At 42.8% G+C, this 19,990-nt stretch overlaps 1 protein-coding gene and 1 long non-coding RNA gene across 5 annotated transcripts in view; both read left to right on the forward strand.

Moving 5' to 3' along the window:
* The first annotated feature begins 842 nt into the window (after positions 1-842).
* DCUN1D4 (defective in cullin neddylation 1 domain containing 4) overlaps positions 843-19,990 on the forward strand; it is an 86,171-nt gene continuing 67,023 nt past the window's right edge. The window contains exons 1-2 of one of the 4 annotated variants that reach the window (XM_030565221.1): positions 843-1,054; positions 17,170-17,240. In XM_030565221.1, the coding sequence (XP_030421081.1) occupies positions 1,030-1,054; positions 17,170-17,240 (96 nt within the window). In that variant the 5' untranslated portion in view covers positions 843-1,029. Of the gene's footprint in view, positions 1,055-17,169; positions 17,241-19,990 lie in introns of those variants that run through there. The other 3 variants (XM_030565223.1, XM_030565225.1, XM_030565224.1) reach the window with 3 other exon arrangements.
* LOC115652780 lies at positions 1,294-8,387 on the forward strand. Its single transcript, XR_004000738.1, has 3 exons — positions 1,294-1,830; positions 7,049-7,102; positions 7,831-8,387. It is a non-coding gene; the product is annotated as an uncharacterized LOC115652780 (long non-coding RNA).

Genomic DNA, 19,990 nt, shown 5'->3' on the forward strand with positions numbered 1-19,990 from the left:
CATGTTTCTGAAAGAGAAAATAGGACACCCCCAGCCGTTCTCCCGAAGCCCTCCACCCCCGCAAGGCTGTCGCCCTTTGCTGGAACCCTACAGGGGCCCCTTCAACTCTGCCATGCCCCCCCCCCCCCCGCACTGGAATGCTGCCTCCCCGCTCACCTCCCCCCTGCAGGGGGGCTGGCATCTTCACTCCTGCACATGTTCCTCTGCACCCCCCTTTTTTGATAAAAGGGGGCACGTTTGTTTGCTCCTGCCAACTGATCCAGTCAGCAAGAAAAAACGGGACAAATGCCTCCTTTTGAAAAAAAAAGTCGGGATGGCCGGAACAGGACCTAAAAAGGGGCTGTCTCGGCTCCCGGCCAAAATGGAACATATGGTCATCACCCTGGCTAGTTCTGCTTCCCAGCCCATTCTCTGCTTCTCGGGTGGAAGCCTGTTCTTCCCCTTGCAGCCCTTCCCTGAGCTGCCGCAGAGAGGTCGGCTCTCAACAGCTCTCGCAGGCCAATTCTGCGCAGCTCCCTGCTGGACCAGCCTAGGTGTGAACCACGGCCAGCTCCACATCTCCTGCGCTGCGCCACCTCACGCAGCCTCTTTGACCCAACCCCATTCACTGCAAGCCACTGGTCCGGACTCGGCTCTCCTTAACCAATGACAACAGACTGTGGGCGTGGTCCATAGCCTCTATGACCAATCAGATTCACGGGAGACACAAAGTAGTGTTCTTTGCACGCGCTTTCAGAGCCAAAAATAATTGACTTAGGCAAAGCCCAATCACTATGGCAGGGAGGCGGTACTCGTTGAGAACTATAACCAATAGGACGGTGGAGGTAGCCGTATCAGGTGGTGTGGGCCAGGTAGAGGGGGAATGACAGGCGCGTGGCCTAATGGCGCAGTGAGGAGGGCGTTAGCGCAAGCCAGCCCGGGCCAATGGCGTGCGTGTGTGGGCGGGGCAGGAGGCCCCGAGGCCGGGCTCTGTGATTGGGAGATAGAGACAGAAAGAGCCCGGTCGGGCAGTGTGTGCGCTGCACGAAAATGCACTCGGATGCTGCCGCTGTCAGTGAGTAGCGGCCGGCCAGGCGGCGGGGCAGGCTCCGGGGGTCTCTGCCTGCGGGGTTCGGGGGGGTGGGTCGCGCAGTCTGTCCTGGGGGCGCTGCCTGGGGCCCGAGGGGGGGAGCCCGCGGGACCGGGGCAGTGGGGGGCATTTGCGGGGGCATCTGACAGGAGCCCGGTAAGTGGTCCCCGCACCTGAGAGCCGCGGCGGGGCTGGCTGGGGAAGGTCGGGGGGACCCCGCAAGTGCCGGGGGTGGCGGGCAGGCCGGTGCCGGCTCTGCGACATCGGAAATTCTGCCGGGGAGCAGTTTGTGCCATTACCCCGGGCGCTGACCGAGGCTGTGACGCAGTTTCTTCAACCTTGCCCAGGAGCCCCGCGTCCGGCCCGGGCCCCGCAGGATCCCACTCTGGGACCGGGCGTGCTGGGAGGGGACGGGCGCTGCCTTGCGGCGCGTTCCACCGGCGGAAATTTAACGGGTTCAGTGTCAGCCCGGTGTGGGAGAAACGGGCTGTGAAGGGGAACGAGCCCGGTGCATTGTGGGGGCGGGAGTCTATCCTGCTGCAGAGCGCGGTTGGGCTCAGTGCCCAGGGGGACTACAACTCCCAGCGTGCACCGCGCCCCAACTCTCCTCTGTTTGGGTAACTGCAAGTTGCTGCCCCGTGCTCTGGGGCCCGGCCTAGGTACCTTGCGAGGGGGGGAGCGCAGGCGGGGACGTGCTCTTCACATCGGCGTGGGAGTCTGGGAGACGAGGCTAGAGCTGTCCCAGAAATAGCTCTTTCGGGGTAGGTAGCGGGAGGGGAGGCTGGGCAGCGTGCTGCCCACTGCAGGAAGGGGGAGCACCCCCACTGATTGGGCTTTGTCTCTGGGGTACGATGCCCTCCAGGGTAGGGTGCAGGGGGCCTGAGTACAGGCAAGGCTTTATTTTAGGAACAGGTTGCCTGCTGAGGTGCGGGGAGGCAGGGATGCTGAGCACAGATAAGAATGTGCTTCAGGAACTTGTTCCACCTCTAAAGGGTAGGAAGGAGGCTACAGTCTCAAGCACAAGACTGTCTCAGTAACATGAGGTTGCTGCCTGTCTCTGCTGGGTAAAGAGAGACAGCATTGAGAACAAACATTTATCTCATGGCAAAGGCTGATCATCACTATTTCTTCATATGTTGTTTCTTATTTTGGGTGATCTCTACAAGTCTGAAAATAGCTTATTAGAGGAGAAACTGTACATCTTGTCAAGTATCAGAGGGGTAGCCATGTTAGTCTGGATCTGTAAAAAGCAACAGAGTGTCCTGTGGCACCTTGTAGACTAACAGATGTATTGGAGCATAAGCTTTCGTGGGTGAATACCCACTTTGTCAGATGCATGTACGTCTTGAATTTTTTGATCCCATCTTCTACCTTTCAAAAATTAGAGGTTGGAGAAAAAGGGCCTGGCATATGCACATAGTGTATATTTAACCATATAGGGTTGGGTCACTGCTCCAGCAAGTCTGATTATTATTAATTTGTATTGTCATAGCTTCTGGGAGCTGGTAACCAGCACTTGTTACTTCAGAGGAATGTAAAAATATACCATCCCAAAATTTACATAGCTAATAGCATAGTAAAATGTACATTGGTAAATAAAATTCTCTTGAGCCCTACAGTGCACAGTTTATACCTCGAAGCTTGAGGTTACACTCACCCTGTTTTTAATATATAATGCCATATATTTATCATAATAACATAGACAAATAGTGGGATAATTTCCCCCCAAACACATTCTCTGCAATACAGATATGGACACATAAACATGTGTATCATGTTCTGTTCAATCTTTTCAGAAGTTATTACTAAGAAAAAATAAAAGTGCAAACCCTGACTCTGAAGATGTTAGCTGCATCTGATAGACACTTCCCTGTGCTCCCTCATTTGGGATGTTATAAGTTATCAGTGCCCACTTAGGTCTTTTTTTATTTCTCAGTAGGGAAGTTTGAGAGTACTGTTTCAGATTTTCCAGCTGTCACTAGCCTCGGGTTCTCCCCGTCTTTCTCTTCCATAGTGTGCACTGAAATGCAACTGTCCCTGACAGTTCTGTGGATTCTCTTCTCTCCTCTCCTCTCTCTCTTTTTTTTTTTTTTTAACCCACTTCCATAAAATCATTTGGGTATAAGAAATCTCTATGCCAACTAATCAAGCCTTGCAAAACTTTTCTTCTCAAGTGTGAGTAATGCGTTTTCAGTATAGATTTAAAAAATAACTGTTTTTTATCATTAGTATTATGGTTTGAGTAAGTAGATGTCCTGGGCTCGTAAGCTTTTATGGTAATTTTGCAAGACTTAATCCTTTGACTTTTCTTCCCTCTTCCACCTAATCAGGAAGGACTTAATTATTTCTCAAGCATCTCTGATATTTTCAAGACTACAGAAGATATTAACATCTTTAGTGATGGCCATTCTTTAACTCCTTGACAATTTATAACCTTGCATGTCTACTTACATATAAATATTTTCCTAAATTAACACACTTTGTTGTCTCGTTTTACTTCTGTTCTCGTTGATTAAAGTGGATGATTGAGATGAGAATTAACTGTTCTCTTAATAGCATACCTGTACATATATTGATATGAGTCTAGAACAAGACTAAGATGAGACATTAACAATCCTCATTCTTGCATTCTTTCCTCAGAGCTTTGATTTTGCTAAACTCCATTGTTGCTCTCAGGTGATATGAACTCTGTCAATCCAGTTTCTAACTTGTCTCCATTTTTTTTAATCCTTCTTTGAGGATGAAACATTCACTAAAAGATGTGAGGTATGCTTGCCCACCTCATCCCCAGAACAAACATGTCCTCTCAAGATTTCTTACTAGTTCAGTGAGTATAACTGGAAATCACTTCTGCCTTCTATATTGTAAGGCCACATAATGAGTTTATTAATGGTAAGTGGAGTGGCTTTTTCTCCTCATCACCTGTCTCCATTCTTTCAAACTGAGGAGTGTTAGATGTGTGTGATTCTAACACTTTAGTGTGGTGTGTTCCTGTTTGTGATCTTCTCTGACATTTTCATCTAGAGGTACCAATTCTCTATTTCTCTCCCTTTTTTGTCCCTCTCTGGCTTTGAGGACATTGAAAGAAAAAGATTTTTTCTTGTTCTTCCTCTTTGGTCCTGTTTGAATTCTTATTTCTCCGTCTTAGGGGAAGACTCCCTTAGGTACTATGTCTCCTATGCTTTTCTAAAGGCACTGGGTTACAGCTAGCTATAAGTCTGGTGATTTTTGCAAGAGTTTTGTGCTGGAGGCGGGAAAAAAAGACAAACTGGAGGACCCACGACAATATGCAATTCCTATATCCATTGTAAATACTTGAGCACTCACCACTACCACTGGTTCAGTCTGCCTATATAGTGATAACTAAAACTAACAAAAACTGTAAACAAAATGCATCTGATGGGGTGAAAAATCTTTTTTTGTAGTTATGGAGGTTTATGTATTCAAACAATTTCTACAGTTTTTTACCCTTCTATTTACATTCCTATATCTTTTATAATTTGAACCTGAAATTATGCCTTAAAAATGCTAAATAAAGGGAATTCTACATCATAATAAGATCAGAAGATCATTTGCAAATTATGCACTCTTGTTTGTGACCAGTTTTCCAGTAGAGATGGTAATTGCCACTTGAGTTCTATATTGCTTTATCATTAATGAGTTACAACTGCTAATACTACTTCAGTCTAGGAAGGAGTCTCTGGATATTCAGCTAAGTAACATGTCTCACACATCCAACTGGAACATTGTTTGAGCCAAATTGGATGGTAGAAATAGACCTTATTCTCCCCCCCCCCCCCCCGCCCCAGGTGCTCATTGTTGGCACTGATTTTTACTAAACCATGGCCAATATTTTTACTCCTCTTTACATTTTGTTAAGATTATTTCAGTTAGGAATGTATACAGCCATTTTCATATTTTATATGTGTGCAAGGCATGGCATATTGCAAAAATTCATCCGGTATTAGGCCTTGCCTACATGTAATCTGTTTTAATTAAACCAGTGAACCCTTGGGGTGACCCTCTTTATTTTGATTGAAGAGTGAATTATTTTGTATCAGCTCAAACCTGATCTTAATTAATTTAAGATAAACTGAAAAGTTTGGTTTTTAAACTAAATAACTGTCCACATAGCCTTTTGTATTGGTTTAATTAAGGTGTGATGTCAAAATTAATTTTATGTTTAAAGTAGTGCAATGCTGTAGGTAGGCCAGCTGTTACTGTTAACAGTTATCAGCTATCTAGTGGAATAGGACTTTCTCCATAGAAAAAAGTGGGTTGTTTTTTTTTTAACTTTGCCCTTGTATGCAACATGCAGATTGAAATAAATAATCTTGGAATCCTGAGTTGTAGGTGACCTGTGAAACTGATTAGCAACACTTTACACTATAGCTGAGTTTAAAAATAACATATTATGCTTTTAGTCTGGTGTAAATTAGTGCATCAAATGACTTGCCTCACTGAATCAAATTTTGGTTCTTTTCTCTGCTTTTTAATGTTAAAATGTATGGCTGTATCTTTAAAACATACCAGAACAAAATATAGTAAGATTCTTTAGAAAAAATAAACCCTAATCTTCATCTTTTTGTTTTCTGCCTTTGGTTATGAATATAGGGTTTCAAAGCTGTGCAATTTGGAAATTGTGAGTTTTAGCCTCGTTGAAAATCTTGGTGCATTTCAGATCTGGGTTCTCATTTTAAAGTATCTTCACAAGGTAAACTAAGACATTGTTATGAGTCTGTAGGCAGACCTAGGTCTTTCTCAGTGCTGAAACATAACTATTTTAAAAACTGATTCCAGTTAATGTGGTTTGCCTGAGTGAAGAGAGGTAATTTTTTTTTAAGTGGCTTTGTTAGATAGGCTGGTATGAAATTTTGTAGTTTGGAATTTTTTGTAAATAATTCTGTTTCTCCACTGTAGTCATATTCTTTTTAAACTAGGTTCAGGGAATAAAATTTTGAGCATACTCCCTCTTCCCTACCTTCCTCTTTTTTTTCTTTTCCTCAGGGGATGTTAGGTTCAAAGTCAAATTATTATAATCTGACTGCTGAACAATGTACTGGGTACATCCAGCAATTGGATTATTTTACTATGTCCCAGTGTTTCATAGTACACTGTTACCGATACATCTGTGTTTTTGGTCTGATCTACGCTGCAGAGCTAGGTCGATGCAAGGCAGCTTATGTCAACCTAACTCTGTAAGCATCTACACTAAAATGTCACTCCTGCCGATCTAACTTGGTCGCTATGCTGGCTTAACAGTGCTTAGGACAATGCAGTAGGCACTGCATTATATATGTTGACTTTAGTAGCCTTCAGGAGGTGTCCCTTAACACTCCACCATGACTGCTCCGGTCACCATTTTGAACTCCGCTGGCTGGCTGCCAGGTGCACAGATACATGCCCCTCTCCTTCTAAAGCCTCTCAAATTTTTGCAATTCTATTTCCTGTTTGCTTGGTGTGGAGAGCTCACCTAACAACTGCCTAGCTGACCATGCTGGCTCCATGCTGCAAACTCACTACTGCCTGGTGTACTCAGGAAATGGTGGCTCTCTTGGGTCTGTTGAGATAAGAGGCTGTGCAGGCACAGCTCTGCTCCAGCCAGAGAAACATGGATATCTATGAGCAGATTGCTCGAGGTATGGGGGAAAGGGGCTACAAGAGGGACCTGCCTTACCTGCAACAATGCTGTGTGAAAGCCAAGGAGCTGTGGCAGGAGTTCCAGAATGCAAGCAAGGCTAATAGTTGCTTTGGTGTGAGCCACGGACATGCCACTTTTACAAAGAGCTGCATGCCATCCTTGGCAGAGACTCCATTACGATCCCCAAGAGCTTTATGGATACTTCAGGAGAGATGGAATCACAGCCCTTGGAGTGAACAGTGAGGAGGAAGTGTTGGATGAAAAGGGGGGGGATTATGGGGGACAGGCGACAAGGGGATCCAGTGATGCAGCGAGTCAGGCCTTTTTTTTGACTCCAGAGCAGTCCCTACAGTCCAGCCTGAGTGAGCTTGATCCAGGGGAAGGAACCTCTGGTAAGTATGCAGTTTGCTTTTGTATTGCAGGAACATATCTGTTCATTTACTCTTTTTTAATCATGTTAGAAGAGGTAGTGAAATAACCCATAGAGACAGAGTCACTATCTGCTTCTCATTTCCATGTAGAGTTAGGCAGAGGGGGCTCTGTAGAACAGTTTGTTTCTGTGCACTGGGATGTCCCGTGAATCCTCCAAAGAAATCTTGAGGAAACTTTCCTGAAGGTAGTCTGCAATCCTCTAGGGAGGGCTGCCTTTTTTCTTCCGCAGCTGTAGGACACTTTTCGACGCCACTTTGCAATTACTTCAGCAGGCACCATTGTAGCACACAGGGCTCGCAGCATATGGGCCCAGTCTGCAGCCGGGGACATGCAGGACCTATTCCCTTTCACCCTCAGTTACCCTCAGGAGTGAGATCAGCTAAAATCACTACTGCTTGTGGAAAATGGTGTCAGTATTCAGTTCATTTTCCCTATCTGCATATACTGATGCCTGTCTGTTTCTTCCCCCCCCGCCCTCCATCCTGTATTGTCCCAATTTGCTCCCTTCCCTCTGGGCTATACTCAGTATGGCTGGGACTGCCACCGTGCTCTGTGAATCTCAAAGAGAAGTGAGAATGTAGTGTTTGTAACTTGTGTGGATCAAGGGGAGTGACTTCAGTATACCAAGTTTGCATTTATCTTGTGAATACACTCATGGTAGTACCTCTGTGCATTGTATCTTTTGCAGCTGGAAATGTGGCCTCGAGATCTTTCCATCCATACTAGTGGAGTGGCTCAGCCAGATGAGATGGAGAAGGAAGAGGAAGAAGGATGACATGTTCCAAAAGATCCTGCAAGCCTGTGGTGCTTCGGATACCGAGCACAAGGCTTGGAGAATCCCCTAGCAGAATGAATGGACAGGGATAGTATGAAGAATAGAAAAGCACAGGAAAAGGAGAGACACATCCAGCAGGAGATGCTAGCACTTTTCAAGTAGTAAACAAAACATGCTGGAGGCTCTTATTGACCTTCAGGTTCAACAGACCCGTGCTCTCCTCCCTCTGCAACCCATAAAGAACTGCATTCTGGGACCTACCTATGCACCCCCACATTCCACATGGTGTCTGGGGCTGCTTCGGCTATCCTTACCGCTCCACTCTGGGGGAGAGTACAGGCAATCACAGCTGCCCGTACACTGACCTGTGAGAGAGACTGTCGATGTATGTGTTGTGAAATGACTGTTCTTTCCCTATATTTATAAAGTTTCATTCAGTTATAAATATGTCTGTTTACATGAGTTTGAAATAAGTCTGTTTATGGAAATGTAATTCGTCTGTATTAGTTCACAACATATGCTGTTTGGAGCTGACATCATTCACAGATCATAGCAGTAGGTACATTTGCAGTGTTATAGGACTACACACGCAATACTTCTTATAAGGTTCATACGAACGTGCAAAAAAAAAAAAAAAAAAAGCCATGCAGAGCACACTACAGCAACACACATTACTGTGGCTCACGGTTAAAAAGGTCTTTCAAAGCCTCCCTGAGCCACTTAGCTCCCTGTTGAGTTCTTCTTATAGCCCTGGTATATGGTTGCTCAAAATCAACAGAAACTTTTCCCCCTTTGCTCTGTAGATATTGTGAAGCACACAACAGGCAGCTATAACCACTGGGATATTTTTTTCACTAAGGTCTAATCTCGGGAGTAGACGTCAGTGTCCTTTCAAGCAGCCAAAGGCACATTCAACTGTCATTCTACACCTGCTGAGCTTGTAGTTGAAGTGCTCCTTGCTGCTATTGAGGTGGCCAGTGTACAGCTTCATGAGCTGTAAGAGTAAGGGGTAGGCTGAGTCTCCTAAGATTACTATTGGTATTTCAGCATCCCTAATGTAATCCTCGAGTCTGGAAAGAAAGTCCCTGCTTGCAGCTTTCTGAACAGGCCTGTGTTCTTAAAGATACGTGCGTCATGCACCGTCCCTGACTATCTCGTGTTGATCCATCTGTGTTTGCAGTACCACAGAGAAATAGCCCTTTCTATTTATGTACTCTGTGGTAAGGTGGTCTGGTGCCAAAATATGGATATGCGTGCCATCTATCACCTCACTGCAGTTGGCGAATCTCATTGCTGCAAAGCTATCCACTATATTAGCACATTGTCCAGAGACACAGTCCTTCATAGTAGGATGTGATTAATAGCCCTGCACACTTACATCATAGCAACTCCCACCATGGATTTCCCAACTCCAAATTGATTCCTGACTGGTAACAATCTGGTGTTGCAAGTCTTCCATACGCTGATTGCCACTCACTTTTGCACTGTCAGTGCAGATCTCATTTTGGTGTCACTGCTCCAGAGGACTTAGGCAAGCTCTGCACACACTTCTGGGAATGACATGCATCCAATGAAGTGGGTATCCACCCACGAAAGCTCATGCTCCAATACATCTGGTAGTCTATAAGGTGCCACAGGACTCTTTGCTGCACTTCCAGGACTGTGGCCTTGCCCATCCAAATGTTCTGCAGCTACTGCTCATCATCCCATACCCACATAATGATGCAATCCTACCAATCAGTGCTTGTTTCTTAGGCCCAGAACCGGCACTCCACCATCTGCAGCTGCTCCATGAATGCCAACAACAACCTTGAATTGTTTCTTTCTATGTCCCACAGCAGGCTTGCCACCAAGGAATTGTCATGTTCCCCACTGCTCCTCTGGTGGCTCTGCAAATACTGCAGGATCAGGTGCATTGTGCTCACAATGCTCATCACAGTAGTGCAGAGCTGTGCAGGATCCACGCTTCACACAGAGATGGTGGATGTGTGGGGTTGCGGGGCTTTTGAAAAGAGATGCAACACTTCATGGGGTGCAGATAAAATTATGGGATGGTGAAAAACTGAACCATGGCACATTAAAATCATGTTCTCAGTCATGCCTTTGCTGCTTGTTTACTCCGTGAAGCATTGCAAACCATTTCCCAAACACCCAGCATTAGATGGTGTCAAGTTGCACAGTGGGATAGATACCCACAGTGCACTGTTCTCTGCATAGATGCAAATGCTAGTAGTGAGGATGTGCAACACCAACACAAGAAGCATAGTGTGGACGTGCAAAAGCCATTTAATTACCGTGGCAACTGTACGTCGACTTAACTTAGGTTGATTTAATTTTGTAAAGTAGATTTGCCCTCAGTAATAGAAAACAATTAGAGGTGTCTCTGATCTAGATTTTAAATAAGGGTACACACGGAGGGGAAAATAAACAAAACAACCACATATAGGGATATTAGTTGGATACTTAACTTTTCAATATAAACTGTAGATATAGCAGTTAATCTGCATATCAGTTTAATGAAATACTTTAGACTCAGTGGGCATGAATGAAAGAAAGAGTTCATGTAGATTCTTCCTCACACCCAGATAAGCATTCCAAAGTTTTAAGGGAGGTCTTACTTGTTTTTCAGTTACTAATCTCTTTAAATGCCAGTGTTAATTGATAGTGAATCAATACTGTGTGCAATAGTTACGGTTCTATTTTAGTTTCATTTATGAGATTTTAATTACTCCGTTTTGCAAACTAATTAGTTTAGCCTTAAATTTTCTACTCTGTTCAAACCCTGAGGTGACTTTTTTTTTTTTTTGGAAAGCCCAAGCAAAATAAATCCGTTTGTAGTTCATGCAAGTGCATGTGGGTAATACTCTTGGCTGTATGTTCTAATCCAGTTTGCACTCGGATAGCTTAACAACTAAAGGTAGGTTAGATTTCTAATGAGAACTGAAACACAAGCCAAGTTTGAAGAAAATTGGTTCAGTTTTAAACTTGAACACTTAAAGTTGGAAATTTCACAAATGCACAGTAGAATTTTTCTCTGTTTTAAAATCCATTCAGCCTTTTGGGTTGGTTTTTACGCATTGAGTTGCTCAGGCAGATTTTCCTGGGGGATCTTTAATCTTAAACTAACTCTCACCTTGACTGTAATCTGTTTTCTCGAGAAACATGCCAAATATATTGCAGGTTCTTTCGCTTTGGCCATGATTGTTAGATAGTTGATGAAGGGCATTTTGCAAATGCTATTTAGTTTCTTTTCTATCTTTGTTTTGTAGATTTTTGGTTTTGGTCACATCATGAATAATTGACCTGCCCAAGCCAACAATGTCAACACTTGTTCTTAATTCAGGCAGCATTTTCTACTGAACTTCATACCAAAAAGGCTTGAAACACGTAGGCTTGGAACACTTCTTTTTCTCAACTCTTTTCTCCTTGTTACAGTTTTGGGATTGTGTAGGCTTGGAACACTTCTTTTTCTCAACTCTTTTCTCCTTGTTACAGTTTTGGGATTGGAAAATGTTAGCAGTATTTCCCTCTTAATCTGTATTACATAGTTCATTCTGAAGCATCACAAAGTATTTAGGAAATCTGAAGTTAGCAATTGCTTAACTCACCAGTGAAACACAATTAGCCCTAGGGTGGAAACCAGTGGACAGATATACACAGTACATCAGTTTTGGCAAAGGACACTAAGGCAAGCCCCATATCTTATTGAAAGTGCCATAAACTAGTCTTTTTAGTGGCCACAGAGTAAGCAGACTCTCCGGTCGGCTACTTGCATTTAGGTCTCATGCATTTGACACCAACACAATAAATTGCATGGAATTCAGCTGCCATAGACTACCTCATTTTCCTGCTGGAAAAAAACTGAGTAGTGTCTGACAAATTGGTGTGTTCTGAGACCCATCACTCATTCTAGTGAAGAATATCCTGTGTATTAGCTGTCCCACATAAGCTTAAGTAGTGGGCTATTGTGTTAGCAGTCTTCTGAATGTATAAAAACCCTTTCACTATAAATTTTCTTTCTTGAAGGAATATTTCCAACTGCTGGAAATTAGTCTACTTTCAGTTAAGGTTTAAGTTTTGTTGCAGCTCCATCCATCCTCCCCTTCCTTTTTCTGGGCAGAATGGGATGAGGTCTGACTGCATTTTAGCTTGTTCTCTCTATCCTTCTCTCCAATTTTGACTCCAAGATAATTGGTCTTGAGAAGGGGGAGGTGATAATAGTTGTGAAAATGTTTCCATCTCTGTTCATGTAGAGCTGTAGTGGGTAATAAAATCATTCTAGATCTTGTCTTGCTTTCACTTCTCTGAGATGTGAGATCAGTTTGAAAAGTGGTGTATAAAATCAATAAGTATTGATAAAACCACGTCCCATCCTAAAACTACAGCACTGGTTTTGTGACTGGTTAGAGGCATGGTCATCTTAACAGGTTACATGATTCAAAGTGTGGATACAGCAAATCTTCTGCCATCATAGTCAGAGTTCCATATCCACACACAACTTTTACCTTTTTGTACGTTACAGTCTGAGAAAATCTGAGCAGCTATCCCTAAATGCCTCTGCAATAAATGAAGTACCCAGAGTTCGTTGTCACAAAATAGAACCATTTATCATGTATGGTAATGCACTTTAGGGATGTCCCTCCCTACGTAGCTAGGAAAGAGGAAGATTGGCTAACTTGGTGACACAGTCATGCTTAGGGTATCCTGTTAACACTCCTAGGCTAGCAAAACATGATCTGCCATGATTATTACTAACAATGTTTAAGTCAAAGGGTGTGTGTTGTCAGATGCTACCGGTATGTTGCTCTGCTGTCTACTTGGTGGTATCACTCAGTTGCGTGCGTGTGTTCCCTCTGTGTGCTGCCCCAACTCTGTGCAGATAGCTGACACAGCAGACCCGAAGAGAACCCCCAATGACCACAAAGTCTAGTAAGATACGAAGGCACGTCGGCCAGGTTTATTGCCGTATTGGACACAACGATAGTTCCCCTAGATTGTTACTCCAGTAAAAGGCATACTACTAATATGTGTCCACGGTCAATGGACTCAGCTCAGTTAGTGGCGGGACTTTCCACTGCCCCGTCGGCCAGACAAAGATATCACCCCAGGGATGCATTCTTATACACAGGTACAAACAAGTTACACATCACTCCTGACGTATTGAGGTGCAACCCCTTTACGTAGTAAGGTACAACCCCTCTACGTAGTAAGGTGCCACCTCTCACCTTGTACAGATTGGTTCAATCAAAACAACTCTATCCATCATATTACCCTTTTGCCCCTGTCATTGGGATGGGTCAGTCTGTTCCTTGTTATCTGTGTGGAATGTGCAAGTATGTGAATGTTCTGATCTCTAGTGTTCAGTACCTTTTAGGTACGTATCTTCTTGCAGCATCAGCCCTTTCCTTGCCAGTTTCTGTGAGCAGGACCTGCCTCTGGCTCACAGCTTAACTTTGCTTTATGTTAGCAAAGTCTTGACCATTACTTTAGTTCAGGCCTTAGGCCTCATACCAGGCCTCTGATACCAAGGTTTACATCTTAGGGCCTCCTCTTACTACAGGGACCATGTATAAAGCCAACAGTACTATTAATTGTAAAACTCAGTTAAAGTTGTTGTATGGGCAGGACCTTAGTCTTTCAAGACCTACTCTTTTTCCAGGTTTGGAAAACTAGTCAATGTTGACTTAATTTCTTTTCTTAAGAGGTTTTCAAATGCTTTTAGATCCCCAACTCTACTCTTATCACTAGTTTCAAAGACACCGACTTATGGCAAACTGGGAAAATGTCACATAGGAGAACTTGAGACCACCAAAGGAGAGAAACATCTGATTGTGATCCCAGGCTTAAGTCTCTTCTGGAGCAGAAGTGCGGGCATTTGGTATTATTGTCCATGACAAATAAATTTATGGTGTGAGTCCCCCACTGATGGAATATCGGCTCTATGATGGACTTCTGCAGTGATCACTTGTAGTTGGTTAATGCATGTTGTTAACCCGATGTCCAAAGCCTGATGGTTTCCTGGCAGATGTAGGTGTAAGGTTTAGGGATCACCCAGACCAGTAAGGGTTTCTGTCACTGCCTGCCCTGTAAGCTTGGGGTTCCTAAATGCTGTGCTGCTAGTTCAGAAGGAGCTTTGAGAGCCTTAACATGGTTCCCTAGCCTACTGCTAGCCTTTACTTTTCATAATTAAATCCCTCCAAACTTTCTATTATTTTGATTTTGAATGTGTAACACCACTTTACCAATATGATTTTTTTTTAATCTTTCCCCTTTGGTTGGAGTTAGAATTAAGATGTCATCTGTTTTCACATTATCATCAATAATGTGCACATGAATACAGAAAACTTGGGATGGACTAGGGTTTAACTGCTGCTGTAAAAAACAAAAACAACCTAGAAACATTTTTGTGTGGGTCCCATCAAATGTGATAGCTTGAATTCTTGAATTTTTTAAAAACATTAATTTAAAATTTGAAGACATTTCCATCAGACTATAACTATGAGAAAGTATATTAGATATTAGGATAAATTAAGTGTATTTGAAACTCCTAATGTAACACATTCTTTCTTTTAATGGGCACCAATTTAAATCTTATTTTAGATTTGAAAATATTTTGCCTAGTATTGTTACAGGTACCACCACAATTACTTTAACTCTTAGTTTAGAATAGAATAATTGTTCAACTTTTTCAGCTCATTTACTCTCTACACTCTGTTACTCTGGATACTCAATTTCACTCTGTGTGGAACTTTCACCTAGCAACAGAGAAAAGAAAAATATTTAGATTGTGAAATCCTTAGGGTAGGGATTGTGTCTCACTATATTTGGACAGTGCTTTGTACATTATGGGTGCTGCTATAATACAAATGTTCAGATTTTTTTAGTAGGAAAACGGATTATAAAAGGACAAATTGTAAGGGGTGGGGGGGCTCAAGAAAAAATTTAGTACCTGAAACTATTTTTTACTCATTTTGATTGAAGTGTCCAGATCCTTTTTGAATTGACTTGCATTACTGCTTTTTCGCATCTTTGGAAGGAAGGTATGTAGGTGATCCCGATCCAGTGGGTAGTATAGACGTACCCACAGTTGCAGCAGTTGTCATTTCAGCAAATGATAAACGAAGAGATTCTTCTGAGACCATCAGCAGTATTGATTTCACTCTCGTGGTAGCAGTGTGCTTCAGGTGTATGGTTTCAGTCCCCAAAGGATTTTAGATTGAGACTTCTTTTTAAACAAGAAGTCATGGCCAAGTCTGCTGTGTAGCAGTATGTGTACTTACCATCATGTCTCAAAAAGGTTCATAAATCTTTATTTTTACTGAGTTTGGCTATTGATATTTCAGCTAGTCTCTTTTAAAGGAATTTCTTCTGATTTTTTCTGTTCTGTCCCTTTGTTTTTGGAATTACTTACTATATTGAATAGATTATTTATATAGAGTAACTCAGTTTTTGGCTTTCACGGTGCAATTTTTTTATCAGTCTTATTTGGCTGGAAAAAATCAGGGTAAATCAAACAACGTGAGAGAATCTAGCCAGCATAGTTAATAGGGTATAGTAATAAAATGTAGTCTGCCCTTGAATTAAGCTATACCAGGTGTGGTGAGGAACAGAATTATAGATCAGCAAAATTATTCCTTCCAGCGAAGGTACTGAATTAAAAACTATGACTTTGTCTCTGAAATGTTAAAAATGCTATTATGAGAGAATTCCAAATCCATGCATAATGTAGATTCTTAAGAAGTTGGGACTTCCCTCAACTATACCTTTTCTCTTACAGCAGTGTTCCTCCTATGAGAATAATCGGAATTGTACTGTACTTTTACATAGACTTAGTTTTTAATGTCTCACATACCTTACCTCTGTACTCTGGTTTCCACAGAGTGTGTGTTTTGAGGACTGTTTTGGAATATTAAAGATGGAGGTGTGGAAATTGTATTTTTTTGCTTTTTTCTGTGACTGTTGTATTTGTGTAGAGGCTGGAGAGAGACAAATGAAATGTTTCTGTGCAGAAATGCTTTACTATAATGACTGGTATTAGTAGGGCAACCATATGTCCTGACATTAGGAGCTTTGGCTTATACAGGCAGCTGTGCTCTCTCCTCTCCCCAGAAAGTCCCAGTTTTTCACACTTGCTATCTGGTCACCCTAGGTATTAGTGGATCCTCCAAGTAAAATTATTTTATACAAGAGGGTTATGCTGGTTATGTGGTCGATATCTCTTTGGCTATTCTGAGAGGGCTGTTCAGATAGTGTTACACAAATGTTCACTACCATTTTTGGTCGCATTTAAGTTCATAGAGCTACATATCACTACATTTGGTAATGTTTGCATGATTAGTCCCAAATTCGATGCTTCTCAGGTTATGAACTTTGGTGCTGGACTGTGCTTCACTACTGACAAGGGTTAACTTTTGCTAGCTTTGGATCTTGGCATACTTTTATTTTAGCAAGAATATTACACTTTGCATACGTGGAAGAATTCCATTGACTTAGTTTTGGACATGAAGGAGCCTTAGGCATGGGGGAGGAGTTTTAAAACCCTAAATGTAAACTCAGGTTAAAAATCTTGCATGAGACATCAAAAGTAAGGAAATACAAAATTATTTTTTTCATTCCTTAGCTAGGTATTGCTGCTTTTTGCCTCTTGTATCTGTAGGCAAAAGTCAGCATAGGTCTTGTATAAATGTTTCCCATCGCTTTCATTGGACAATATGTACTTGCATTTATAGTAATCAGACTAACTTAAAAATGTAATGTTTATGATAGTTAATCAAATTCTCCTAGAAGGAATGTGCTTTGGATATTAACTTACCATAGGGATGGATGGGAAGGTGATAGGATATGTAGAGTGGAGGGCAACTCTGTTTCATGGATCCTGTTTTTTGTGGAGCGGGGGTTAAATTTGGCTTTATGAACTTAAGTGTATTCTGATTTTTTGTGAATTTAATTTTGCCTATGCTGGAGGAGATCTGTGTGTATGATAAAAATACATAGAATTTCTTTTAATGAGTTGCACTTACTAATTCCCATGCTGTGGCAAAAATTATACAGTCCCTTTCCTCAAAGAGATGGGAGGGATTTTTATTGATGTTATGAAGCCTGAGTGAATACTTTTTTCATCAGAGCTTGGTAGTGAGTTTTTTTAAAAAAGAAGAGAATACATAAAATCTTGTTTCTAGCCATAAAAACTATATTCCATAGTGTAATTTAAACTAGCATAAGAAACACAACTAAATTTTATTTTTTCTTTAGATTTTCAGCTGAACTCTCATCTATCAACACTGGCAAATATTCACAAGATTTACCACACCCTCAATAGGCTGGTAATGACTTGCAATCTTCTCTTTATTTGATAGCTAGTTATTTACTCTTGAATGTATTTATTTGTGCTATGAAATATTTAGATTATTTATTTAAAAGTTTGGGGAACTCCACATTAAGGTTTCACAGTTAACTGTCACTTCTTGTACTTTGATTGCTTAAGGTTGCATGTGTATGCACAAGAGGTCAACATTAAGATGTAGCTGTGTCCAGTGGAGCCCTTGTCTCCGTATGTGTACATTATGGTATGCATGGAAGCATGTGTGAAAACTGCATGTTCCTTTTGCTTACAGTTTTTATCAGTCAGGCTCCTTACAGTAAATGTGGGAAAACATACACTGTAAACACATCTGTCCATTTAGAGCAATCCAGAGAATGAGTCTTGGGCTGTTGATGATCCTTGTCTCCTTCTCTGAACAGTCACACTATTTTCCACAGCATAGCTAGCTGTGCACATACTTACAGTTTAGGGCAACTGCACCTGTATTTCCTGCAGTGGTCCAGCAAGGCCACCCACTCTCAGGCATTCAGTTACCCAGTTGTTTCTCCTGGATGGAGACACATGTCTCTCCCCCTTCTGACCAGAGTATTTTTAGGCTGCACAGATGCCTGTGTTCACTCTGCAGGTCCCAGCACAGATAGGTTGCTTGAGAACACCTGTTTGCTTTTCTTTTGAGATGGTTAACACATTTAATTGCTGCAATTGTAAGGTGCCACACAGCACTTTCTGTGCAAGCCTACTTTATTTGTAAGGTAAAAAGCATTACAGAGAAAAAGTTTAAAACAGTAAAAGAACCCAAATGGGTGCTAATAAGCTTGCCAGAATTAACCACAGCCCTAAGATGGATTCTCACAGGAGCTGTTCTTTAATCTCCTCACCTAAGGAGATTTCTTGTGGTTTTCAATTTATTATAGCTTCAGCTCAGAACAAGCAGCCAGTCTTATATGACCTCAGTAGGCCAACTCTTTCCAAACCTATCTTAAGGATTGGGGCTTTCTGTAAACCAAGGACCCTGTCCATTTGCTGGATCAGGAAGAAGGCCATGAGCCAGTCTAAAACCAGGCTATTTATTTAAAAACCATTTTTGATCTGTTGGTTTCTGGAGGAAGTAGTTTGAACTAGTATGTATGAACTTTTCTAGGGAGGTGGCTTCTCTGGAAATGTTAGTCTTAGAGAATTTGCTGAATTAGCCCCTGGTGTACTCCTATTTACCCTTCCTCTGGAAATACACACAATTCCACAATAACACATACATAATTGATTTTTAATGAAACAATGAACTCCAAAGATGTTAAAATTAATTAATTAAAGTTTAATTTAATAAGTTTATTTAGGGTATTGCAGGAAATTAGAGCATTCTATCTCCCTCCTACAGAAGTAGGTTTAACTGGGATGCTGGCTAACACCCTAAGGGATCCACTGACTGAATCAGGGCAATGCATTCTTCTTGAAAGTGGGGGGGCCATGAGGCCCCACCTCCCCTGTGGCCCCACCCTTGTCTCCCTATTTCCCCTGAAGCCCTGTCCCCTGGCCAAGCTGGAAGCTGGAGCCTGGCTTGAGAGCCTCCACTTGCCCAGGGTGGGGAGGAGCCTGAGAGCAGCCCCTGGCCTGTGTCTTTGCCCCCCAGACTCCTCATCCAGGGCAGGTGGAAGGTCTGTGGCATCCCACAGCTGCCTGGGCTCCCCGGGCTCCTCTTACCCGGGCCAGGCTCCAGCTTCTGGCCTGACCAGGGTCGGGGCCTCAGGAGCCGAAGAGCTGCAGCCAAGCCATGGTAAGAACTGCTCTGGCAGCTATGGGGAGCTGCGGACCCTCCATCTGCCCTAGGTGGGAGTCTGGAGGGAGGGGCACAGACTGAGGGCTGCTCTCGGCCCCCGCATCCGAGGCAGGTGGAGAGTCCCTGGCTCTCCACAGCTGCCCGAGCAGCTCTTATCCAGGCTGGGCTGCAGCTTCTGACCTGGCTTGAGGGGAAGAGGAGGTGTAGGGGGCCAAGCCCATGGCAAAAAGTGGATGGGCCAGGTCCGTCTATTTTCAAAAGTGGGAGGGCCATGGCCCCTTGGCCTCCCATACCCCGTTCTGGCGCCTCTGGACTGAATGCTTGGACAAGTTTATTTCCTGGATGGTGGTTTTGTTAGTACCTTTTATAATTTCACAATTAATTTGTTTAGGTAACAAACATTTTGCTATCAAGCCAGCGTATTTTCTTTAAATATTTGTACAGTGTTTTTCATAACCATTCTTCAAAATATGGAACCTATGAGGCTGATCTTTTACATGCCGCTTCTTGCTTTTGTTGCTCCTCAACTTTTGGATGTAAACTTGAGACCTAATTTTTCTCACTTACATCTCCCGTGCACTTTCCTGGGAGTATATATGGTGTCTCTTGGTTCCCCAAGTGGTCAGCTGCCTCAGCTCTGGATTGAGGTTCCCCAACTACCGTGGGAATATTACAAGCAGACATTCTTTGGCTCAAAGGGACAAATATATCAGGGCTACCTCGTGCAGTGGCTCTCAAACATGTGCTGCTTTTATTTTGCTCTGTCCTGTTACAGGTCCTTTTGAAGAGCTGGCAGAGAGCTTAATTTCTTTATTTTGGGCCCAATGAATTTTCTTTCAAGTCAGTAGTCTTCTCCTTTCTTTGAAGCAGCAGGCAGTCTCATCCCCTTCCTCCTCAGGTGTTTGTAGATTGCAAACTGGGGTTGCAACCTGATTCTTTTTGGACCAGGGGTCGGCAACCTTTCAAAAGTGATGTGC

This window comes from Gopherus evgoodei, chromosome 5 (assembly GCF_007399415.2).
Source record: "Gopherus evgoodei ecotype Sinaloan lineage chromosome 5, rGopEvg1_v1.p, whole genome shotgun sequence".
Classification (NCBI taxonomy): Eukaryota; Metazoa; Chordata; order Testudines; family Testudinidae; genus Gopherus; species Gopherus evgoodei.